Source organism: Zingiber officinale, chromosome 5B, assembly GCF_018446385.1.
Source record: "Zingiber officinale cultivar Zhangliang chromosome 5B, Zo_v1.1, whole genome shotgun sequence".
Lineage (NCBI taxonomy): Eukaryota > Viridiplantae > Streptophyta > Magnoliopsida > Zingiberales > Zingiberaceae > Zingiber > Zingiber officinale.
The window spans coordinates 119,814,378-119,840,078 of NC_055995.1; the positions used below are offsets into that span (position 1 = coordinate 119,814,378).

Genomic DNA, 25,701 nt, shown 5'->3' on the forward strand with positions numbered 1-25,701 from the left:
AAGAGAAAAAGATTCTTTAATAGTGTGATTAAAGAAGAGGGAGTAAAGTGGGTAATAAATGTGGCACTGAAATAAAAAAAAAAAAAAAAACTTCCAACAGTGTAGTTGCTTGATCGGCCCACATGAACCGGACAAAATAGAAGGTCGGGTTGGAAAAATTAACCCAAACCCCATAGTCGTATTACCTATCACGTCGAATTACAAAAAAAAAAACACTCTTATTTTTATTATCCTTGTAAAAAGATATGCTCATTTTAAATAATATAAAAACGCCACTTCATTATATTTTATTAAAAAAATATAATGGCAAAATAAAAAAAGATAGGGTTTTTTTTGATATTTTCTTTAAAAGGATATTCCTTTGATTTTTACTAAAGAAAAAGTTATTTTTTATAAATTGAAACATTATTTTTATAAAACTAATATCGCCTATAGTTATTTTTTTACATGATCTCGAAAAAAATATTCCCAATGGCTTAAATTTGCAAGGAATGAAATATTCTACAAGGAATTGGACAACAAGTATGGCTGAAAATAATATCAATTAACATAAAAAAAAATAGTGAATTATATTATCAAAGAAAATACTAACTACTAAGTTATAAAAAGTACACAATCAAAGATACCATTAAATCGTATCAAGTACTAAATGGAAGACAATATTAAGTTGCATTAAGATATTAGAGAGTATACTTGGTTTGAGGCTGGTTAAATATATTAACCATTTGATTGTTTCATAAATAAGAAGAGGCTTAACAAATATATCAATAATAAATACACGTGTAACTTCTACAACTTCAAAATAGATAAATCTCCAATACCGATCCTTATCGAGCCTTGCTGAAAGAAAAATATGTATGCGAAAGAGTTGGAACTTTTCTACTAACAATGATTTGTGTGACCTACATCAGATGATATTGTATCCAGACGAATAATTGCTAAAGAAACAATTAAATTTGGATGTTACATCTAAAATGATCCTATCTGGCCTTTCTTCTTCTTCTTCGGCATTCGAAACAGTCAGAACATGTGTAATAAGCCTTTGATTTACTGTTGGGCTTCATTTGTAGTTTGGAAGGTGGAATTTTTAGATCCTCAACGAGTATTTGTTGCAGTCTCTGATTCTCCTCGATCAAGTCTCCGATGACTCTCTGGTGTGCCAACAGCTGATTAGATAAAAGTACACAGACTTAGTTAAGATTGTAAAAAAAAGTTCACACTTTTACCAACATAAAATATCTCTTCGAGCAAATCCTTTGGATTACGATACAACGAAGAACATATCTAATGTTCTGGGGAGACGGAAGAGAAACAATGACTTACCACTTTGAGCACATTTTTTTCCAAGTCCAGGTTTCCTGCCTGAATATGAACAAAAGTTAGTGTCAGAGCAATGCATAAAATTGTTGTGTTTTCAGCAGTTAATTCAGCGTCTCAAGGACTAAACATTCAAGTAGCAATATTTGAAATGCAAAAGTTTCATTTCAATAACCTATGAACTAATCGAATTTATAATCTACCAAAAAAAAACTGTGCTGGTCTTATCTATATACAACCTCAAAATAATCAGTGTCAAACCATTTCATTAGTGCATAGTTATTTTGTTTAAATTTTTTAAAATACAGAATATGAATGCTAAATTGTAGACTGAAATTGACCATAAAATTAGTAGTATAAGACTAAGTATTATATGTCAGGCATGTTACCGTTTCATTAACTTCCATCTCAGAATCCTTGAAAAGGGGATCGTGTAAGAAACTGTTGATCACCCTTTCAGTGTGACTTGTAATCGATTTTTCTAGTAGCGGCTCTTTGGATGCATATGAACTATGCGTGACTTCTTCAGTAGGTCCTATATAAGTATTTCCAAACTTTAAATCTGTTGTCACTCTTCCACTTGACACTTGTGCATTTCCAATAGGACTTCCACTTGGGACAGTCACCGCCCCTTTACCAAGGCTAGGAATAGCACCTTGGATGGAAGCTAAGACAGGTACATTGCCTACAGTTATCATAGCCTTCTCCAGCATTTCCTGAGAAGATAAGTTGCTTTCAAAGCATGGAATATGAGCATCAAAATGAAAAATGCATGATCATAGAAATATTAGTCAATACCCCAAAACTATTTTGGATCCGATTAACCACTCCAGGCTTCAAGGCAAGTCCTGCCATAAGATAAATAAAAAAATTGCTGGCTTTTTCACAAATTTTAGGTCTGTAACAACACCATCGTTATAAGGAAACAATAAAAAGTTCTATCATATTGCTTTGATCATAGGAGAGTGGGAAAAGAAAACTATTGTATAAAAATCTTATTATAAACACATTAACAAGGTGCATTCCCATTTTTCTGAGAAATTAAAGAAGTCTGTGGCTCAAAATAATCAAAAATAAAAACTCTACCATCAATCTGATTTCTCTAAACTCTAGAGGGCACATCAGAAGGTGAGAATTATGTTTGGTGTGTGTGTGTGGGTTCCCACTAATGCGGTCCCGGAAGTCTTACTTTACATTGCAAGAGATTGTTTCCACAACTTGAACCCATGATCACAAGGTCAAACGGAAACAACTTTATCGTTGCGTCAAAGCTCCTCTTCAGTGTACACACACATACATATTTAAAACTAGATAGAAAGCTATGTTGGAAATTGAGAACTTAAAAAAAATGTCAAGCATATTAAGATCTGATAGAAGATATCTCAAATATATATAATCTAACGGAATAATGAGAACAAGGTCTCTAACCAAATTGTAAGTTCCTATTGCTAAGACACTAAAAAGGTACATACCTACACCAAAGCCATGTCCCACACCAACTCCACATCCGATGCCAACTTCAATGTTCTTGAAGCCCAACTTCATTAGCTAAAAAAGAGCACAAATAAGAAAAAACACTGTTTGTTACAAAATAGGTCTATATGCACATCAACTTACAAACTGTCCTTACAGAACTATTAACGTGTCTCCCAACTCCAGAAAAAGCATCGGTTGCGCCTCTAGCAGACATCAAGACTTGCTGAACTGCCGGAATTGCACCTGCAACACACGTCGTTTGCTTGCTGACTTTAATATTCGTAGAATAGTAACTGATGTTACGTAACAATGTGTTCCTCCCAAAATCAAGATACAACAAGGATTCCACGTTTTTATGCAATTCATTAGTATGCTTAGAATAACATTACTTAACGAACTGAGAACCAACCACGGTACTCAAATCGATTTCGTTCCATAATTCTAGTGCATGAAGCTAATCGTCTTTATGAACTTAAATCCACTGGCAATTTGCAAGGGCAAAAAACACTGGATTCAGACGATTCAGATCTCAGGTTCGGACGTTTTTAATCTGAAAGTCCGACAATTTAGCAAAAGAAATAATCAGCAAGTGCCACCAATGGCATCAAAGACCTCGCCCTCACTCACACGCTCAGCACTTCATAAAAAAGTGAAACTAAGTAGACAAAACTGCTGAACCATGACGGCAACAATAGGGAAACAATCAAAGAGAGCACATTTTGAAATCACGAAATCACCAATGCAAATAACAAATTTGAGGTTTTTCCCAAACGAAGACATTAACAAAAAAATAAAAAAAAACACACACACACACATAGCTGTATCAAACGCTACGGGATCGAACAGCAAGCGATCCATTGCAGGCGGCGGATGACTGACCAAATTCGGCCTCGAAGAACCTTTGAGAACCCATCAGACAGCGGTGGGAGGGGACAGGAAAGGGTGTCCTTACCTAGATATATGGGTCGGCCGACGCCGATGCCGACACCACAGCCGATGCCGAACCCCGTGAAGACCTGGGCAACCTTGAGAGAGAAGGGATTCTCCAACCGGAGAGCTGAGATGCTGTTGGAACTACGCTCGGTTCCCATTGGCGGTGAGAGGGCCAAAGCAAAAGGTGGAGTGATTCCGGGCAGCAAAGGTCCCGAAGGCAGTAAGGCTGCAACTATCAAAAACCTAATGCCTTGTTTCCTAGAAAGGAAAAGAAGAAGAAAAAAAACATATGCTAAGCTCACTGCTAAAATGTTATGATTTTACAAAGATATAGTAGTAAAATGAAAATGTTAGCAAACTCATATTTATTGAAGTAATTCATCCAACAGTCAAGTTTGAAATAAAAATCGAGCGAATCAAACCGGAGTCGATCAAAAAGTCAACGGGTCCGGTCCGCCACACGACGACACCTATAACGCAACAGGAGCACGAATCTGGATGACACGTGAAGAATCTCAGACGTCGATAAAACATCCTGGTGCGCGTCTCGCGCTCGATCACCCGACGCTCCTTATTACGTCGACGCGTTTCTGGGGATCTCAATTCTCAATCCGCCCAGTAGCGGAGCAGGAATCCGATCTCCCTCGATCGCAGATTCCGTTAACCTCGTCGTTTTTCCGGCGAACCGCGCTGCCTGGGAAACCACCGCAGTCACTCCTGTTTCCGCGATGAATCCCGAGTAGTAAGTGCCTCGGTCTACCCCCTAATGTCGATCTCTCGTGGAAAACTGAATTGTAGTCTCGTTCTCTATTGGGTCGAGGATTTGGTCTTAGGCTTTGACGGGATTTCCTATGGATCGGAACTTCTGTTCGTATGTGAGATTCCGTAAATAAATGTTCTGTTGGATCATGGGTTTCTGCTTGAGATCGGCGTTGTCCCCATCCGAATTTGGTGGATCTAGAGCTTCACGTGCCGTTAAATTGACAACCTTCATGGTTGTAAATGGATCTGACTCATCCGTGTGATGATTATGATCCTGTTCCTCTGCTATAAAATTTTGCTTTTTGATTTGTGCAGTCCCCTAGATACTTTTTGCTTTCTTGAGTAAAATCTTGAGGAATTTGTTGAAATTATGTGCTATATATCTTGCGAGATTCATTTTCTATGGCATGATTAGATAGTTAATATTTTAAAAAATCGCTTGATTTTCTTTGGATCTTAAGCCGTTTACTTTGGTACAAATCTAAGTTCTGCAAGTTTCTCTGCAGTGACTACTTGTTCAAACTCTTGCTTATTGGCGATTCAGGTGTTGGAAAATCATGCCTACTTCTAAGATTCGCTGTGAGTAGCAAGAATATAATTATCTATTTTTTCATGAAGATTAACATTTCTATATTTTGTGCTTTTCAATTGCATACTTTTTGATGTCTTAAATTTTCTTTGTAGATTTTAGAGATGTTAGCTTCTGCCTTTTTTGTTAGAAATTGGACTATGTAAATCATTGGCTCCGTTTCCTGTTTCGACTTATGTGAATTGAGCATTAAAGTCTTTAGTAATTTAGTTGTGTGCTGAAACATTGCCAGAATTTATTTGGTTAGCAAAAATGCCATTAGTACACCAACATCTTGTCTCTATTTTTTCATGAATTAGGATACAGTCCCTATAATGTAATCTATTTTTGCAAGCTTCTCCTTATAGCAGACCAGCCTCTGTTACAAACTGAAGCAGTAACAACTGTTGATCCTGTGACAATTGGTACCAACTTGCTATGACTCAACTCTATTGTTATGCAAGATGGTCGATAGTGTTTACTTTGGCAGTGACACTAGGATCATGAATCTATAATTGAGGTTCTCACCCAAGGATTGATAATTTGATATTGTTTTGCTATGTGGAAGTAGAATTCTTATTTATGCTAGCCGTGGTTTTGTAAAGTAGATCCTGATTGCAAAAATTTAATTCTTGCTTTGTTGTGCCTTGATCTATTTTTTCTTTTGTAGGATGATTCCTACTTGGAAAGTTACATTAGCACTATTGGAGTTGATTTTGTAAGTATACTTACTGGTGATTTTTCAGATAGTTAATACAGTGCTTTGACTAGAGTGTACGATGAAGAATATTTTTTTTTCTCTAGAAAATTCGCACTGTTGAGCAGGACGGGAAGACTGTTAAACTTCAAATTGTGAGTATTTTGATCATGATGCTTATAATCACACTTTTTTTTTGCAATGTACTAAATCTTTGGTGTCTCATATTCACCGACTTAAATAGCTTGATAGTTCCAGAGAGATGCTTGTCTTAGGATGACATGCTTGTAGAGCTTCATCATACTAATTCCCTTTCTAGTTGGTGGTTTAATTTTTGTTTATCATCTGGTGTTTTTAACCATCAAGACAGCTCTCTCCTTGAAATTGCTGTTCCATATTGTGTATCTGTACTGAAGTAACAGTTTTCTTGGAGTTTCAGTGGGATACTGCTGGGCAAGAGCGATTCAGAACTATTACCAGCAGCTACTACCGCGGTGCTCATGGTATCATTGTGAGTGGAATCCTTTTCAATTAAAGTTCATTTCATGTTATCCTAATCCTCGAGCTATTAATTGTGTGACTCGTGCAAGTGAAAATTTCTTCTAGTGTATGCTTACTCTCTGCCCCTGAATTTATAGGTGGTCTACGATGTCACAGACCAAGAGAGCTTTAATAATGTAAAGCAGTGGTTGAATGAGATTGATCGATACGCAAGTGACAATGTGAATAAGCTTCTGGTTGGGAACAAGTGTGATCTGCTTGAAAACAAAGTTGTTTCATACGAGACAGCCAAGGTTATTTGGAATTGTCACAATCTTATTGTTTTGTAGTGATTCTGAGCATGCCAGCTTTAGCTTCACCGTGAATAGATGATCATGTCATCTTCATTTATTTTAAGAATTAGATTAGAGCTTACTACCCATTATTTCTGAGTTTCTGGTTTGACAATCAAGGTGAAATAAATTCACTTTGTTAGTCATCATTCAGATGCTTTATCAGGTCATCCATTATCAATGACTCATCCACTCCTGATCTAACAGGCTTTTGCTGATGAGATTGGTATCCCTTTCTTGGAAACTAGTGCAAAAAATGCTACTAATGTGGAGCAAGCATTCATGGCCATGACTGCTGCCATCAGGAGCAGGTATGTCTTACTTTGCTACATTGAATCCGCAATTTCTCATCACATCCTTGAGAATAAATGCAAGGTGACACGTTGTCCATCGTAGGATGGCGAGCCAACCCGCCATGAACAGTGCCAAACCACCAACAGTTCAAATTCGTGGACAGCCTGTTGACCAGAAGAGCAGCTGCTGCTCTTCTTGAAGCGTTTGTTCTCTAGCAACGCCGAGCGACTTCCTACCTATTTAGATTGATGCTTATGTTTCGCTCTCCATAGATTCGTAAATTGCTCCATTCTTTCCTAGCTATTAATTGTGTACAAGTTGATTATCTAATAGTATAATCAGTTTTCATCAGCTTTTGCTGTCGTCCTAATTGTCCGATCTATCGGAGAATTCACGTTATGATGTGCTGATCTTGTGTCAATATCAAACGGTGTTAAACATATAAAATGAATTCATGTTTCTTAAGAAATTAATTTTCTCATGTAATGTTAATTAGTTTAATAAATTTCGCCTTGACTTTTGTTGCGTGCTATAATAATTGAATCTCGTTTAAAATATGTCTACAAACTTCGAGAACAGAAAATTAAGTGGAAAGGAGCTTGATCGAGTTAATGTTATCCACTCGTTGGAACTCGAAGTGGATGACCTGAGATCAAAAGCAAATTAACGTAGGACTTTTGGATCGATACGTTTTGCCACGAGTTTAAAATACTCAAAACACCTTAGAAATGTTCCGAGGCTTGAGGTTTGCTGAACAAATGAGGTAAAAGAAACACTTTCGCTCTATAATGTTCTTTTTTCGAGTATTTTCAGCAGACTGCAAGGGGTTTCATGGAAGTTAAAAACTAGTTCATAGCGAAGAGAACTTCTAGGTTAGAGGTTCAGCTGCCATGGCTACAATGAAATTTACTTATCTGCGTCGAGACTTGGCCTTCAGCTGTTCGAGACTTCCAAGATGAGACTTCAACAAGGCATATTCATGATGCATCCTCTCCAACCGAGTTTCCATCATAGCCATTTCTTCCTTGAGGTAATTGAAACGCTTCTCTAACCATTCTACGTTCTCAACATTATATGCAATAGCTTCGCTATTATAGTATCCATGAGTAACCACATGTACTTCAGGAACTCTTGTTAGAAGAAGAATCATGTTTAACTGCAAAGCAAATAATGCAGGATCAATTAACCGGTGAAGTAATCAACCTATCTAGCATTTCTAATAATGGAAACAACATATTATCTACCATTGCATTCAAATAGAATTGAGAATATTATCTACCGAGGAATGTAAATACTGCACTAAGGTACCCACATTATAACTAAATAGGTTTCACTTCTGATATTATCCCAAGTTCAATTAAGACTGCCTATATAACTATATCCTAGAACAGTCTTTATCAGAAATATAGCATAAACTTGTTGAACAGTTCAGGATCTTCCAAAATTCTGCATGTCCTTTATCTCAGAGATGTGGGGATACATGAAGCAACTGATAAAGTTGACAGGCCAATGAAGAATCTTTTAGTTTATATGTATCGTCCAAATACCATGTTAACATTTTGAATGCATAGAAGAAAAAATGGACTAAAATGGGAAACCATTTCAACTTAAAAAACAAAAAAATAGAACAGATATTAGTCTTGTTCCGGAAGCATGAATAATGTCTGCAGTCAATCAAAATAGAAAAATAACGAATTGAGGAATAACTTGCCTGTAGTAGGATAAACACGATGAATGCTATGGCTAAAACCAAAGGTAACAAGCTGCGTCTTCTCATATATAAAAGTAAGGTTTCCCATGATTCATGAAGCACAGCCATCAGCAGTGAATACTTGTTAGATTGTTTGTCGACAGTGTTGCAAATCCCTGGTTTATTGCCAATCTCATGGATGTTGTATAGAAGGATTTTTGAAGTTGACGTGGGATTTTCTATTGACTCAGTAGGTCTTTCAAATTCAATGCCTTTGTGAGGAACCACACAATTACTCAGCTCAAGATTTCCTGTTGTTATCACGATAGCAATTGTCGTAAACCAATTCAAGCAGAATTGCCAAGCATATAAATATGTATGATCCACTTGTCATCTAAATTTCTAATAATACATGGTACTAAATGTCAAATTTATGCAAAGTACTACAACATTTAGTCTTCTTTGATCATGATATTTTGTTTTACACAAGCAGCCATCATGTGATGCAGATTAGCAAGATTTTATTTTTTAAATATGTGCATCATGCAGTTATTAAGGGGTCTAAATACAAACCTCCTGGTTGTGGAACGTTCTGTTCCTTTTGCTTCACTATATCATGAGCCTGGACATCATCATTGAGGATTAGCTCTATCCCTTCCAAACTCTAGCAAGGGAAAGAATACAAAAATGCATTTTATTTTTCAACAATAAGCACTTACAATGCTCATCCAAGTAGCATAAACTTCTCGACACTCTTCCCTAGTTGATTGTTCTATTTTCCCTGAAAAACATAGAGAGGTCATAAGTTTCTTCATTCTTTCTGTAAAAACAAATGACTAAACTTTCAACTCCTTATAGTTAGATGAGAACACATGAATTAAAGTGGAAAAGGAAATTTCATTTGCCAAACTGTAATAGTTCAGGGAGTAGAAACTTTACAGAAAGTAGCAAGTAACTGATAGAAGATAAGGCAAACAGCTATCACTCTTTTCGCAAACATAAATTTAAGGTTGAATGTGATCATCGGTAAGAGAACTACATGTTACAGCGCACGATGAAGCAAGTTTCCACTTATTCATGTTCCAATACAATTCAATTTTGATATAGTTTTAAACAACCCAGTGACAACCTTTATTTAAGTCAGTTTTAGTTATGTAACCACTTCCCATTTTATTATAATCTGTGCGTTAAAATTGAATTGGTCCTATAGAACATAACTCTTCAAAAAGAAAATAGTATATTCTAATCAATCATACCCTTGAACATGGTCTTCTTTGAAAATGCTACATTAGAATATATTTTTACAGTGCAGTTTTTTTCTCCACCAGAATCTTGTACAACATCCCACATACCCTACAAAAAAGAAATAAGAGAATCCATTAACATTAACTAGTTTCAATGGGTATGTCAGGTGAAAATGCAAAATTAAAACATTAAGCTATTAGCTGCTCATTTCCAAATGTATTACTGGGATGATATAAGACCAGAAATATCTGGTGAGAAAAAGAGAATAAACTACACATCAGATGGGGATGGCATAAGAAACAAATTAATCCTTTTCTTAAATTTTCTGCCTTCCAAACTCACTCACCTTATAGATTATAGCCACTACTATCTTGCTCATATAATCGAGCCATGCCAGTTGCACACACCAAATTTACCATTACGTCCACCAATTGGCACAAGAGAGGACACATTCCAACATGGCCATGAGAACCACGAGAAGCACTCCTTCCTCCTCCGCAACGAAATTAGAGAGCTCCACAAAACTTCTTCAAGGTATGTCTTTTCCCCGTTACATCTTCCTCAGTCCACCTAATCCTCCTCTTCCTCCGCTGCCTCTTCCTCAGTCTTCCTTTATCCGCTTCTTCCTCTTTCTAAGCCGCCTCTTCCACCTCTTTCTTTGTCTACATCTTCTTCATTGCCTCTTCCTCCATACACCTCCTCTTCTTCAACACAATTGGAAGTTTCTTCTTACAATTGAGAAAAATTAATCAGAGGGAAGGGGAAGCTTGCTTTATTTTCTGAAATCTAAAGGATTGATAAGTTCATTATCAGATGGCAATGATGAAGAAGGATTGAGCAGGCCCTCCATTGCAAACTAGATTTGTATATACCTTTAAATCTGACTTTGTTTGAAATATGCTCAATAAGTTATTGTGTCTCCAGCAGCCATCAAGTTATTTTTTATGCAAGTAGCAAGTAGATAATGATTGAATGCCGCCTCAGTTCCAACAACTTAACACCACAATGGACAATACTAACAAAAAAACATCAGATAATGCTATTAAACATGAGCCCTTTTTTTACCTTGGCACCTTGTTTAGTTGGTTCTTATATAGGGTGATATATATACTGATATTATACTATTATATATATAGTAACATATATATAATTATATATTAGTATATATCATAGAGTTAAGATATGCTGCCCAACTCCCCGTGTGTGGCTCATCCACAACTGACTCACACTTCTGGGCGCTCCGCTCACTCAGTCGGGCACGGGAGTGGGGCACGAGGATCAGGCAACATATCATTTCCTATATATATATAGTACAACTATATAAATAAGCATCAGATCCGTATCGACATGCATGATATGATGCTGAAATTATATCATTTTGATCAAAGACTGAAACTCTAGCAAGATATGAGATTTCAAACCTTGATCTTATCATTCCCTAAAAAATTTACAAGCATCAAGCTATTAATCATCAAGAAGCATCAGACCATTAGTATTCATTAGTGATGCATTATAAACATTATTTTCAACTGACTCTATGAGGTATAACAGAATTTGAAACTTTTTTGGTGAACTAACTATCAGCTCTAAACATTTGCAAATTAAATCTCAGCTCAAACATGATCCGAGTGTGACCACTGACCACATTTTGTTTAAAGCATAAATTAATCATTCCTTTACACTTATAGTGTACACTTCAGGGTTTTCAATAGCGGCGAATAGCGCGCTACATAGTGCGCTATCGCGCGCTACGATCAGCGAACGCTCTGCAGCGTTCGTTGTTTAGCGATTGTCCCGAATAGCCCACGCTATTCGGGACAAAAGCGTAGGGCTATTCGGGACAAAAGCGTAGATAGCGCACATAGCGTGCGCTATCATGACCTAGCGGCCCATAGCGGGCACTATAATTGCAAATTGCTTATACAATGGTAGGGCGAAGGCGAGTCGAAACGTGAACGGGCAGAGGTGAAGGTAGGGCAGAGGCGACGGGCGGCGATCGGTGAGCGACAACTTGCGAGAGGCGGGCAGTGACCTATGAGCGGCGGCGAGCAGTGACCTGTGATTGGCGAGCGACAAGGTGAGCAGCGAGCAGTGACCTGTGAGCGGCGACGAGGGACAACGATTGGAGGTAAGCTTTTCTCCTTCCTTTCATTTTCTTCGTTTTTTTTCTCAAAGGAGCAAAGATTTCGCGATTTCCAAAAGTCGGGTATCTGGATCGATCCAGGGCATCTGGATCGATCCAGACCCTGGATTGATCCAGTGATCGATCCAGATCCTTTCTGTTCGATCCAGGGTCTGGATCGATCTAGTGATCGATCCAGATGCCCTGGATCGATCCAATGATCGATCCAGACCCTTTCTGTTCGAACAGAAAGGGTCTCGATCGATCCAATTCCTTGGATCGATCTAGATCGCCTGGATTGATTCTCATTTTTTCTAATTAATTAATTATTTGTTCTGATTTTTTTCTTTTGTTTTTCTAGGATTTTGATTGTCTAGTTAGAATTTGCAATGTCTACGAATTTGTCAAAAAAAAAAAAGATATTGGTTGGAGGTATTGTTATCAAAATGAAGGGGAAAAATCTGTTCGGTGCAAATTTTGTCATCATATATCGAATGGAGGGATTACTCGCTTGAAGGAACATTTAGCTCAAACTCATAAAGGGGTTGCACTTTGTGTTAGTGTTCCGGATGATATTAAGAAAGAAATTAGAGAATCACTTGACAAAATTAGAGCATCTAAAAGCAAACAAACCGAATTGTTACGAGAGATTGGTGAAGGTCCCCAGAATATGAGTACGCAATCATCAAAAGTTGGAAGTGTAGGGGGAAATTCAATTGGATGTTCTGGTAGTGGTGAATCAAAAGGTAAAGGTACCCTTCATGGATTTGTTAGTTCCAAACCTCGACAAACAACCCTAAATTCGACATACAAAAGATTTACTGGTTGATGTGAAACGTAGAGTCGGTCGTTTTATTTACTCTGTCGCACTTCCGTTTAATATTGTGAATGATCTTTATTGGTTGCCTATGGTTGAGGGCATTGCGGAATATGGAAGAGGGTTCAAGCCTCCTTCAATGCATGAGTTAAGAACTTGGATACTTAAAGCTGAGGTTGATGGCATCAACCTAATATATAAGGAGCATAAAAAAGCATGGAAAAAATATGAATGCACTATTATGTCCGATGGTTGGACGGATGGAAAGAATAGAAGTTTGATCAATTTTTTGGTAAATAGTCCCGCCGACACTTTCTTTTTGAAATATATTGATGCATCAGCTTCTATTAAAAATGGGGAATTGATCTTTAAATATCTTCATGATGTTGTTGATGAGGTGGGAGAGGAAAATGTAATTCAAATTGTCATGGATAATGCTTCGAATTGCATTAAGGAGGGGAAAAAAATTATGGAGACTAGACATAGAATTTGGTGGACACCTTGTGTGGCGCATTGCATTGATCTAATGTTGGAGGATATTGCAAAGTTGAAGATTTTTTCTGACACAATTGAGCAAGCTAAGATGGTTGTGAAGTTCCTTTATGGTCATGGGACTACACTTTCTTTGATGAGAAAGTATACAAACGGTAAAGAAATTCTCCGTCCCGTTGTTACTCGCTTTGCTACTTCATTTCTCACTCTTCAGAGTATGTATAAGGTTAAAAGACCACTTGAACAAATGTTTGCTTCCAAAGATTGGGTTAGTTCACCACTATCTCAAACAACTCAGGGGAAGGTCGTGAAGAGAATTGTAATTAATGATCCCAACTTTTGGCCACATGTTGCATTTTGTGTTAAGAGTGTTGTTCCTCTTGTAAGTGTGTTAAGGGAAGTTGATTCGGAGGAGAGATCAGCCATGGGATATATTTATGAACTTATGGATAAGGCAAAAGAGACAATAAAATTTAATTGTGGGGGAGTTGACAGAAAATACAAGTCCATTTGGAAAAAAAATTGATTCATGATGGACTCCACAACTTCATCATCCTCTACACGCGGTCGGGTACTATTTGAACCCGCAATTGCGTTATGAAGAAAGATTTTCTGATGGTGATGAAGTTAGAGATAGATTGTATACTTGCATGGATAGGATGTTGTCTTCTGATGATCGTCTTAAAGCAAACATCCAATTGGACTTGTATAATAAAGCTGAAGGAGAATTTGGAACTCCAATAGCAAAACGAACAAGAATGTTGTGAACTCCGGGTAAAATTTTCTTCTTGTAACCGTTCTTGTAAAATTATACTAGCATTCATATTTTAAAATTATATACATTCTTGTAATTTTTTTTTCATGTTATTACTTAGTAGTCTCGTGGTGGGAACGTTTTGGAAGTAAGACACCCGAGCTTACTACCTTTGCAATTCGAGTGCTTGGTCTCACTTGTAGTGCTTCGGGATGTGGAAGAAATTGGAGCACTTTTGAATCGGTAAGTATTCTAAGTTTCTAACTTTACTTGAATTTTAATTGTTTTATAATTTTCATATCATTGTTTATTTTTAATTTTTATATATATGTTTTCTTCTTTGTAATATTAGATTCATACAAAAAAAAGAAATAGGCTTGAACATGCAAAGTTGAATGCGTTGGTGTTTGTGAAATATAACTTCAAGCTTAGAGAGAGAAGCATTAGGAGGAGAGACAAGATTGATCCCATTGTAGTTGATGAAATTAATTCGGATGATGAATGGATAACTGAGAAAGAAGGTCAAGTTCTCCCCGTAACTACTAAATTGTTTGAAGATGATGAATTATTTGAAAGTGATCCTATTGTGAGTGTGTCTTTAAGACTCAGATAAGCGAGTCGAAGATGTTGAGGACATAGTTGAAGTTCCTCCTACGAATTCAAAAAAAAGAGTTATTGAAAATTCAAGTAAGCACTAAGCATATGCAAATTATTTATTTATATCTACTTCACCTATAATTGATTCTTAAATGTCGTATCTCTTATATAATAGGTGGAAGCAAAGACAAACAAGCAATGTTGAGTCTTGTTGATGTTGAAGATAATCATCTTGATGCTGAAAATTATGGAGGAGTAATTCCAACAACTTTTGATAGTGGAAATTTTCCAACCATAGACACTATTGATGATGATAGTGATATAGAGTTGGATGCTATTGATTATTTTTAGGTTATGTTGTTTTAATTATAAGACTTTTTAAATTGTTGTTATGGGATATTTTGACATGTAATGAATTATTATGATTAATTTTAGGTTATGTTATTTTTATTTTACTTATATAAGTATATTTTGTTTTTTTTTAAATTTAAACATTGGCGTGCACGAAAAGCTTGCGCTATACGCTTCGCTATTTACGCTACGCGATGACAAGACAAAAATGCTATAAACCAACGCTACGCGATTTAAAACACTGGTACTCTTTAATCAAGCAATCTCATCCTTTTTTCTTTTTGTTGGTTCTTCATGTTTCAACTAAATAGATATGAACTAGAAAAGTTATTTGATAATTCACATCTAATCTATTGATCAAGATATTAATGTGCTAGCAATCTAAAAACAAAAACTGTAAAAAATAAAGTCAGAACTCCATCTTGCATTTTTTTTTTTTTGGTCACGTGTCAAATTGTGCATAATGGTAACCTCAATAAAATTCTGCAATTTAAACAGCTCCAAGATGAAGCATTGATTTGGACTGCCTTTCAAGCTGCCTCGTATTGAAAACATGATGTTTCTTGCTAAAAAAGGCACTTCAAATTTTGATACTTCTGGACCAAAAATCATCACATGTAGTTTTACTGAATTAATATTTTTGTATGTAATTAACAATACAATAACTAACATAAAAATCTAGAACTATTGAGTCCAGTAGTTTCGTCAGTGCGAAGAAAAGAATAAAAAACAAATAGCATATTCTTGCACAGGATCATGGAAGTTAAACATATGTAATTTGTTCATTAATGGAAAAAAAAATAGAACAACAATAGATTAATTCTTGGCTGCTTATGGTGTTTAAATGCATCAGTCTGTCTACAGTTGCATGGTTCCAAAAAATAGTCATGAGATGAGAGGGAAGTGGAGAGAGGCCATGATTAGCATAGGAAAAATGAAATATTAGCATGAAATCCTTTACCTGAACCTCAAAATAATCCCCATAAGGTACATCTTTAATATGCTGTGATGTTTCGATCACCAAATGACTGTTGGAAAAATTGCTGCCATAAGACTAACAAGGAAACAAGATATTTGTAACGAAGTCTAAATATTGAGTAAAAGAAAAAATAAACATAGGTAACATGCACTTTTTTACTGTATTTCACAAATTGAACAATTAATACAATTTGATAAACTGAAAATTAGCAGTTTTATTGATGTAAACTATAAAAAAAATCTCAGGAATGATGCTTAGTTTTCAGCGAAATTTAACACATTGCATAAGAAAGGACTTATAGATATCATACAAGAGGGCACCTTATTATTGGCATTCCATACTACAATACTACTAAACCAAAAGCTCCTCAATCTTGTATGATGTTTCAAGCTTCTCTAGACAAATTAATCCCAAATGAAACATAGATGTCAATCTTGTTCTCCTAAAATTCGGGCTTTTGGCCAATCAAAGTATACAATGGAACAAGACATCTATTTAATAGATCAAAGAAAAATTGGTATACATAACAAGTTTGCATAAAATTATCAAATGAAACACACACAAAAATCCTTAATTTGTAGACACAAGGCCATCATTTTCAAATAGCAAATTTCAAGAGTCCAATCCTCAACATCACATGATTTATGTTTAAAAAAAAATAGAACCCTCATTATGAAGGGGAGCCTTAGCACATGTGACCTTGAGATCACGGGTTCAAGTCGTGAAAACAACATCTTGCAAAAAGTGCAAGGTAAGGATACGTACAATTGACCCAATATGGTTTGATCCTTCCCGAGACTCTGCATTGGCTAGAGCACCAAGCTGCCTTAGAACCCTCATTATTGACAATTTCATTCAGTCATATTATTAGGTTGGCTACATAAATCCCTACATTGATCTCTATGCAAAGCTATATCATTAGTAAAAATGTTCAAATAATTAAATCATTTTTATTATATTAGCTATTGATTCTTTGGTATTCCTCTTCCCCTTTCATTTACTACTCTAATAGATTCAACTCTTCAACTATAGCATATGTTGGCCACTTTTAATATAGGGGTGGCAATTCAAGTTGGAAAGTTATAATTGAATTGTGTTTAATTGACCTACAACTCATTTAATCCAAATCCGAAGTTGACTCATTTAATAAATGTGTCAAAATCTATCCCAGATATGATACCTTCATAAAAGAGATCGTCTATTTATAAATCATTAAATGACCAAGGTTCAAATCATGAGCCATGCCAGAGTTTCAGACTTTAACTGGAACGCCACTGTTTAGGTTCAAATCTATCCCATATGATACTAGTGGAGAACTAGATGGAGAATGAGTAAGGAGATGAAAAAGAAGAATAAGAAAAGAACACATATATATTCCTAACTCTTATACAATTTTAACATTGTATTGTGTGACAAAAAATCAAAATAATAACAAACATAAAATGTCAAACAATGTTGAATGTTAGTATGACACGATACTCATTGATATGATTGACCCAAGACAAGATATATTACCCATGCCGAACACTTTTAAATAGTTAATGCAACTTATATATAAATGGCAATTTACCCAATTGTGGATGCACTATTTCGGAAAAGGTTAGGGAAGAGCGCAATGTTGTGAGCCTTGGTTAAGCCCGATAAAGGCACATATGTAGATGAACGACAAAGGCCCAATAGTGGTCAAGACAAAGCACAATGTGCCAAGTAGTTTCGAATTTTGATAATTTTTCAGAATGGTATATTTTGATCGTGCCGCTCAACAGGATATAAGATTTCAAACAATGCAAAACACATATGGGAGACTGTATTTGGAGAAAGAAAGAACAATTGAGTGAAATATGAAATGGTTCATTCAAAAGTCCTACATCATGGGGAGACTAGATAAAGAAAGCTAAGATTTTGAAATATATATATATTAGAAAAACTTTCTTCCACTGCAACCTCATCGCATATGTCTGAAACATCATTTGGATAGTTCTCCATCATTCGAGAGAAAAAATTTCTTCCTGATTGTTTTAGACAAATCATAAATAAAGAAATTTTCCACTTGAAATTATTTAACTCCTTGAATGTGTATATCTCGTATTTGTATTTTAGTTGTCACTAAATTTAAAGACTCCTTCAATCAAAGACTTCTTGCTATTGAACTCTGCTCAACACGGTTATTACAATTGAAAAAAGGAAAAAGAGAACAATGAAGATACATTTATTAGACAGAAAGACTAACGAGAAGGATGAAGTCCTACCTATTCCTGTATACACGAAATTTTTGGACCTCCTGGCAGTTCCCGAATTTAGGACCTTAAATACAATTACAAGAAAGCAAGACAGCCATTATCAGAAGGCAGATTCAACCAAAATGCACTTTATAATCACATGTATAAATAAGAAACAGTGGCATAGCAAAAGTAATTATCTTTTGGTACCGAGATATACTTTGACAGGATGCACTAATGAAACATTACGAATATACCCAAATAGTTCATGCCTACGCCAAGAAGTGCACTGAAAATCTGGTGCATGAAAATAAGATATAAGGTATTGATTGATAATAAACTACAATATCCAAATAATAACGGATAAAAATGCCAATAGGTTGAATTTTTACCCTTGTCGCCACATCTTGTATGAAAATCTTTCAAAAAGCCAAGAGCTTGATCAGAAACAAATAAATTGAAGAAATCCTTGACAAGGAGCTATAACCCAAAGTTTATATGTCAATAGGAAATGCGATGAAATATGAAGAAAGTTAAGTGTTAATACTTGATACAATGATTTATCCCTTACCGGAAACTTTGACTCTGCGATAAAAGTGAAATGTTCTGGAACTGCAGTGGAATAAATTTAATTCAAGCTTAAGGAGAGGAGGATGACTAATTCACTATGCAGAACAAAACTATGATCCGGTATTCCCAAAGACCCAAACAGAATTTTTGTCCATGAATGTTTATGTAAAAGAATCCCTAGGACAAGATAGTATGGAGAAATTAAAAGGCAAACAACAGGTTGGTAAAAGGTGTAAATGATAAAGGAAGATCAAACATTAGTCGATGTAATAAAGATGATTTGATCAACTTAAATTTTACTAGAGATATGGTCCTTTACATAGAGCTTGATGGAGGGATAATATTCATGTGTCCAACCCCAAAGGATTGGGACAAACAAAACTTCATGATGATGATGCTATGATATAAAAGTCACCTGTAGGTGCATCAATATCCTCAATGGTCCAAATGAGAGGGGTTTCCAAAGAAGATTGGTTAAAATTTTGTTCACATTCTTTTTCTTTGATTTCTGGAGGCTTTACAGTGATATCCCTGTCAACTTTACCATTCGGCAGAGCATTTAATTCCTCTCTGGCATTCGTGTCCTGAAATCTGGTTCAGAAGGTAATAAGTAGATATATGGAAAATCATGAAAGATATCAGTTCATGTTCACAAGATTAACCTGTTTGAAGATGATGAATCATCTGCCAATGGTTTACATTCCTGTACATTTTCAAAAAGGATGGCATTGCCTTGATTTCTGCCCTCTGACCTTGTATCCTGAGTCATGAAATGGTGAAAAAACAAACACTATTGATGCACAAATCAAGGAGTTACTAATAAAGAAAGTTTTGTAACTCCAAAAATCTGCAGAAAATCTTCAATGGACCACTGAAGCAGGAACTAAAATGATGATAAAAACTGTAAAATAATAAATACGTAGATCCCCATGAATCTACATATTAGGAACGGAAAAGTGATACTAGCAAAGGAACTGGACACTATACATCAACAATATCGAGACAAGGAGAGAACCATCCATCGTTCTGATATTTGGCTGTGCATGAACCAAAGAAGTGACCATATGACAGTAACAAACATGGAAGAATGACAATCTAATCTAATGCTTCTGCACACAGAAATGATAAATTCCATTATATATTTGCCATTTTAGTCCATGCACTTGTGTTGAGCTGGAATTCTTTATGCTGCCATGCAAAATTACATACTTTTTGGCTCACGGATAAGGAGAAAAAGCCAAGTTTCTAAGCAGGTTATCCTTCACTTATAAAGCAACTTCATGTATTTCATCTGTTTAAATTTGTTTCAGCAGTCAGACTATTTCATATTCCATTCACAGCATATTCCACATAAAGCATGTTTCTGTATGAGATCAATACATGAGATTGTGTGCCATAGAGAAAAAATATTATGATGATTTAGAGAGAAATTTACAGATTTCAGAGTTTAAAATATTCAAAAAGGAAATACGATAATTGGGAAATGATATGTGAAGGAAGAATGAAATATGAAGGATGGGGTAATGTTAGGCTTGTTTATGAAGCAGTATTCCACTAGGTATCCTACATGTAATACTGCCTATATTAGGGATACCTGCATGCTAAACCTTCATTGAGCTGGTAAATACCAGATGTTCTAAAACCTCATGCTCTCTTCAAGGGAGGTACATGTTGTAGCTACACAGGACATCTGAAATTGGGTGGTCATGTGTCAGCCCCACCCAATTGATCTGGTGAATACTAGATATACTAGGAGATAAAGAAAAGTTTGTAAACTTTTCTCTCTACTCTTTTCAATCTATCCCCTTCTGTCTTCTCTCTCTCTCTCTCCCCCTCCCCCCACACACCCTTCTTTTTATCAGGTGTTTCATGATGTCCTTGAAATAGTTAATCCACCTAATTATGCACTTGAACATCTAATTTAGAAGAAAGTTTTGGCTTTGGCATGTCTCAACTTTCAATCTACTACAGTCAGACTTACATAACCTTCACAGGGAAGATAATTGATAATGAAAGAGCAAAATCTGAGTATATTATAAGCCAATGGATAATAAGCTTTGCCATGCACTATTAGCAAATGTACTATTAGATGAAAGTTTTAGCTTTGACATGTCTCAACCTTGCACAGGGAAAAATTAAACACGGCAGAGAACGTACATACATAACAGAGCAAATATTGAGCATATTCTAAGCCAATGGATAGTTAGTATTGGCATGCACTATTAGTGGATGTTTTTTCAATACTATGATAAATAATGCAATTCACCCAAAGAAATATTTAAGAGTTATATTTGTAGATATTGTTAAAGGAACAAAAACAAACAGAGGATAAACCCATCATCAGTTGTAGATTGTTCAAAGGCAAGCACATAGGTGTGCGAAAGTTCTATTTTAATTAAAATAATATGTAGATAATTGAACATGCATTTTTAATAAACCAAATTTGTTGGCAGATCTTCAAACTAACCAATCTGATCAAATCCTAAATGACTTAAACCAACAGGTAGTTCCTAACATAAAATTGAACAAAAATGTTTCAACAAACAACTAAACTTCATGAAAAAAATCCAAAACCCCACTCTACCATAGCCTCCCCTCTCCCATAGACATCTGGGTTTAGGTCAACCCAACCCTGTTAGTGAAATGTTTTTCCAGAAGTAGCTCATTGCTTGGAAGCAATGGTCGGAACCTCAATGAACATAATCAAAGCATTGACAAACCAAGAAAAACAGAATGCTAACCATGGTTTTTATGTCACCGCCATGCTGTGCCCAGCTATCAGTGATAAGCCGATATGCTTCATCCCGGGACAAAAATGATCCAAAGAAGTACTGCCATTAAAAGTAAATAAACTTAAAAGGAAATAAAAGTGAAAAAAAAGATATAACAGGGTCGTGATTGCTTATTGGTTATGAGCAACCAAATAATTAAACACAAACAGTGATAACGGACAAACCTGCTCAACTGGTCAAGGTTATTGCACAGATACTAAAATAATGAGGGGCTGAAAATTTAATTATCCAACAATTAGTTACCTTTGTCCCTCCAGCAACAATTTCTATGGCATTAGGAAAAATTGCAACAGTTTTTGCCTTATGAATAGCATTTACCTCATGTAAAGATATCATTTTCTGTGCAATAAAAGTTATGTTCAGAATCAAATATATTAGTAACAAATACTGAAATGCAGGAAAATGTACCAAGAGAAAAATAAAAAAATCTCAGAAAACTTATTAACCTAATATTCAGAGATACAGGAAGCTAAGTAAAAGCTGACCAAATAAGTAACAGCGGGAGATAAGTATCCATTCTCAAGCCTTGACACTAGGAAGCTACAAAGGTGTGCATAGAGGATTGTGTCATGTTAATCATGTTATAAGTAGGTCGTGTCATTTGTGTCAATACAAATCTATAAAAACTATAAAATTTATTGTAAAATTTTCAAAAAATAATTTTATCTATCTAAGATTAATTGAATCTTTTATTAAAACTAATCTAACCTAGAAAACAGTTCAATCCAATGTCACCCATTCTTTTTTTTTTTGGTAATGCCCGGCCCCACGGAAGCTTCCCACCGGCCCAAATGTCACCCATTCAAACATTCAGGTCGTGTCATGTCTTGTCTTTATTAATCATATTTGAGGTCAAGTGGGTCATATGTTCAATATTGTGTCATCCATAGCAGATTAGCATATAAAACTAACTTTCAGACACTTCAACCAGATGACAAAGTTTACATGCCTGCAACCTTACCGGGAACAGGACCAAAATCAAAAGAATAGCAGTGCATAGGATAACAACTATCACTCTATTTGACAGATAACTATCATCAAGTGTGAACTGTGAATCGATAGTGCTCAAGCAGATTCAAACATCCCAATGTGAGCATAGCAACGTTCATGGAGAAACCCAAATACTAAAACAATAAATTAAAGAGTCATATTGTATGCTCAACGAAACATCAGAATAAGGAACCACACAAATTCAAATTGCATTTAAATAAGCAGATCTCTTCTTACCTTCGTCTCAAATCCAAAAATATTTGAATAAAAGCAGATATAGTGGGTGAATAAATACATATGACCCTGTGAAGGAAATCCAAAAAATACTAGAAATATAATTAGTTGTTTTAACCAAGATAACCATGGCATATGCATGATTAGCTTAATCGGATCAATAACATACCAAAACTGGATAATTGAAAAAGATACATAAATGAAGTAATGACAGAAGTACCTGAAGAAGGATATTTTCTTGGAAAGCACAATTAAAATCTTGAATAAGGACCTACATATGCAAATGTTCATGTTGATAAACTTCATATAGGCAAAAGGTGTAGGAAGAACAAAAGAAAACTAGAAATTCGATGACAAAGATTGGCTTGAGGGTAAAGAAGGTAATTCTAAAATCCCACATGATCTGACAAGCATCATGAATGTCAAATCATGCTTGGTGACATAAAATGCCAAACAGAATGTCCTACTAAGCTTTTAAACAAGATGTCTATAGATGAGCCTTATATCCATGGTGGATAGAAAATGATAAAAAAACGATAGCAAGAGAAACTATCAATCACTTCCATTAACATGAAATTAGCATATAAGATGAGTATAGCAAGTTGCTCCATGTGTCATTGTCATACTTGTATTTATTACAATTTGTTACACCAAAAAAGATCGATTCTATTCTCACCTTCCTCCAGAGGATAAAAAAACTGATAATTTATCCTCAGTATATAAAATTGTACGATTCCATGTGTTATACCAAACCAGTAAGAATTCACAAATATGGAGAAAAAAAATTCAAATTATAAGGAATGTATTAAGAGATTCAGTAATAGTTTATAGAACTATTCTATTATCTCTGAATAAAATTCAAGAAACAGTGGTACTTCAGAAGTAGAGATGTTTAATTGATGATATATTCAGAGCTAGGTCTCTTTCCAATAGGAGAATGTACAGAAATTGTACTTTGATTATCAAAGAGCTTCTGAGGATGCTCGATGATGATAAACGGATGGAAGAGATATGGTAGAGGTCTTGTCTAAGAATTTCTTGAGCAGACCACCAGTGACCAGGTGTTTGCAACCAGGGCTTGGTCTCCTTCATAGAAACTTAAACTAGCACTTAAATTTAAAAGCTTTTATCAAAAAACTTTTCATCATACTTCCCCCCATCTTGTGAGGCTGGCTAGATTATGAATTGGTAATAGAGCTTCTTTTTTCCTGTGCAATGCCATGTTGATCATACTTTTCAACCAATACCTTTTTGCTGAGTATCTTAGGTTATTTTATTACCTCGAATTCGATCTACTTTTACTACTGCCATTACAAAATCATGCCTGGACTAATGACTCACAACACCCATCAGCTGACCTACTGATATCTAAAGAGTTGGTTGCAAGTGTTCAAGATGGTGCAGCTCAATCAAAGTCTATATTTTCATACCATAAGGAGGCTTACCCCAACTTATGCCTTCTTCCAAATCCTATCCGATCAGTATTTGGTAGTGATAGCTTTGAACCTACGACACTTTATGAAGCAAGAGATAACCAGGATATGGTCTCCTCCTAAGGCCCAAACTTGATGAAATACAATGTTGGATTGTCCATTTCATATCACCTTGAACGATGGAGCCTAGAGGAACTGGATTGATTCTTGAAGATGACAAAGCATATTTCATTATGGCAAGTAGTAAACAGCAGCATCTATATAGACCTTGTAATCTGAATTCAAAATTATGTATCACGACATATGCCTCTGGTCAGGAATTAGAAATATCCTTGATGAATCTGAAGTTGGACTATAAGGATATGGTCAATTTACTTTGTATTGGCGCAGGGGAAACATGGCAATGGAGAGTGGCTAGGCATCTTTCATACATGTAAACTGGAAGCTAATTTTAACAAAATTTGCAAGCCATTCAATGTTATTAAACTTGAGGTGGAATTTTCCCGAGCCCACCAACTTCAACGCCATTTGAATGCTTTCAATGAAGCCTGTAGTCAGCAAGTTAAGCAATCAACTAAGTAGTAACAGCAAAAAGGCAATGAACAATAGAATTTAACTAGAATCCTGGTCTCGCAATGTTTCATATCCCAGTACCCAACTTGTCGAAGGCAAGAAGCAGAAAGAGTACCTAAAAAAAATACCACAATCTGCAAGGAGCAAATTCTTACACGCACAAACACCACTGACCTCTTCAGAAGGAAGACGAAACAGCCGCCGGTACTCCTCGCTCCTACTCGACAAGACCTGGGTCTGCCATCTCAATTGAGGTAAGGAACCGCAACAGCAGCCTAGATTGAAAATTGAACCTACCAGTATATCGCCGACCCGCCGATCGTAGAACTCCGCAGACTCCGCGGCGGATGAGTGTCCGGAAGAGTCTTCGGCGCCCAGTGCCTCCGCGACCGGCGACGACGATGGCGACGAGCGGCTGGAGCCCGAGTTCCCCATCGGTGAAGCGTAGGCGACCATGGGATCGGGATCAATCCTAGGGTTTCGAATCACATCAGAGAAGAAGCGTAGAGAGAGGGGAATAAAGAGGGCGAGAGCGAGGATAGACGAATGGATCTTTTGGAAGCCTGAAACGGAGATGGAAAGGAAGGACAGCGAAGTGAAGGAAAGCAACAGCATGAAATTTTTAAAAAGTAGGTGAACTCTAAAATAAATAATTACTTTTGTCTGCAGCAAGCAACATTTTTCGAAAAGAGAATTCAGTTTTTTCTGAATTTTAGATTGTTTTCTAAATTTCCTAAAGATCCGTATTTTTTTTTATTAAAAAACACATCTAATTTTTAGAATATTTTAAAAATAAAAATTTAATTATTTCATTTCATATAAAAATATTGATAAGCTTAAATATTTCAATTTTTAAAAAATTGTCATTATATTCATGATAATCTTCTAAAAATTATTCATATTTTTTATTATGAAATTTTAAAAAAATAAAAGATACCCAAAAAAATAAAAATACTTTTATAT

General features: G+C 35.7%; 3 protein-coding genes across 3 annotated transcripts; 1 reads left to right on the forward strand and 2 right to left on the reverse strand.

Moving 5' to 3' along the window:
- Nucleotides 1-856: 856 nt before the first annotated feature.
- On the reverse strand, nt 857-4,013 carry LOC121985612. The gene is made up of 7 exons (XM_042539181.1): nt 3,746-4,013; nt 2,948-3,036; nt 2,790-2,865; nt 2,116-2,165; nt 1,707-2,033; nt 1,324-1,362; nt 857-1,166 (listed from the first exon to the last, which is right to left on the reverse strand). Exons 1-7 carry the CDS (start codon nt 3,882-3,884, stop codon nt 981-983), a joined length of 906 nt encoding a protein of 301 aa, XP_042395115.1. The 5' UTR covers nt 3,885-4,013; the 3' UTR covers nt 857-980.
- Nucleotides 4,014-4,285: 272 nt separating this feature from the next.
- LOC121985613 (GTP-binding protein YPTM2-like) lies at nt 4,286-7,231 on the forward strand. Its single transcript, XM_042539182.1, has 8 exons — nt 4,286-4,468; nt 4,995-5,067; nt 5,727-5,774; nt 5,861-5,908; nt 6,193-6,264; nt 6,392-6,547; nt 6,794-6,897; nt 6,983-7,231. The coding sequence occupies exons 1-8, from the start codon at nt 4,455-4,457 to the stop codon at nt 7,077-7,079; spliced, it is 612 nt and encodes a 203-aa protein (XP_042395116.1). The 5' UTR covers nt 4,286-4,454; the 3' UTR covers nt 7,080-7,231.
- A 351-nt stretch (nt 7,232-7,582) lies between these two features.
- On the reverse strand, nt 7,583-25,347 carry LOC121985611 (protein VASCULAR ASSOCIATED DEATH 1, chloroplastic-like). Its single transcript, XM_042539180.1, has 18 exons — nt 25,036-25,347; nt 24,913-24,975; nt 22,953-23,003; nt 22,736-22,801; nt 21,752-21,847; nt 21,458-21,547; nt 19,379-19,476; nt 19,132-19,307; nt 18,718-18,758; nt 18,539-18,626; nt 18,357-18,443; nt 18,177-18,231; nt 15,910-15,976; nt 9,827-9,923; nt 9,290-9,351; nt 9,144-9,192; nt 8,592-8,881; nt 7,583-8,036 (listed from the first exon to the last, which is right to left on the reverse strand). The coding sequence occupies exons 1-18, from the start codon at nt 25,192-25,194 to the stop codon at nt 7,791-7,793; spliced, it is 1,881 nt and encodes a 626-aa protein (XP_042395114.1). The 5' UTR covers nt 25,195-25,347; the 3' UTR covers nt 7,583-7,790.
- Between the last annotated feature and the right edge of the window lie 354 nt (nt 25,348-25,701).

What these genes read in the sequence shown, in the direction of transcription:
- LOC121985612 (XM_042539181.1), bottom strand. Translation starts at nt 3,884, where the DNA reads ATGGGAACCGAGCGTAGTTCCAACAGCATCTCAGCTCTCCGGTTGGAG. An exon ending in GGAGACACGTTAATAGTTCT is followed by an intron (nt 2,866 to 2,947) that starts GTAAGGACAGTT and finishes GCTCTTTTTTAG; the next exon opens with CTAATGAAGTTGGGCTTCAA. An exon ending in GGATCCAAAATAGTTTTGGG is followed by an intron (nt 2,034 to 2,115) that starts GTATTGACTAAT and finishes TTATCTTCTCAG; the next exon opens with GAAATGCTGGAGAAGGCTAT.
- LOC121985613 (XM_042539182.1), top strand. An exon ending in GCACTATTGGAGTTGATTTT is followed by an intron (nt 5,775 to 5,860) that starts GTAAGTATACTT and finishes TTTTTTCTCTAG; the next exon opens with AAAATTCGCACTGTTGAGCA. An exon ending in AGACTGTTAAACTTCAAATT is followed by an intron (nt 5,909 to 6,192) that starts GTGAGTATTTTG and finishes TTGGAGTTTCAG; the next exon opens with TGGGATACTGCTGGGCAAGA.
- LOC121985611 (XM_042539180.1), bottom strand. Translation starts at nt 25,194, where the DNA reads ATGGTCGCCTACGCTTCACCGATGGGGAACTCGGGCTCCAGCCGCTCG. An exon ending in GGCGGGTCGGCGATATACTG is followed by an intron (nt 24,976 to 25,035) that starts GTAGGTTCAATT and finishes TTGAGATGGCAG; the next exon opens with ACCCAGGTCTTGTCGAGTAG. An exon ending in GAACGTTCCACAACCAGGAG is followed by an intron (nt 8,882 to 9,143) that starts GTTTGTATTTAG and finishes TGATAACAACAG; the next exon opens with GAAATCTTGAGCTGAGTAAT.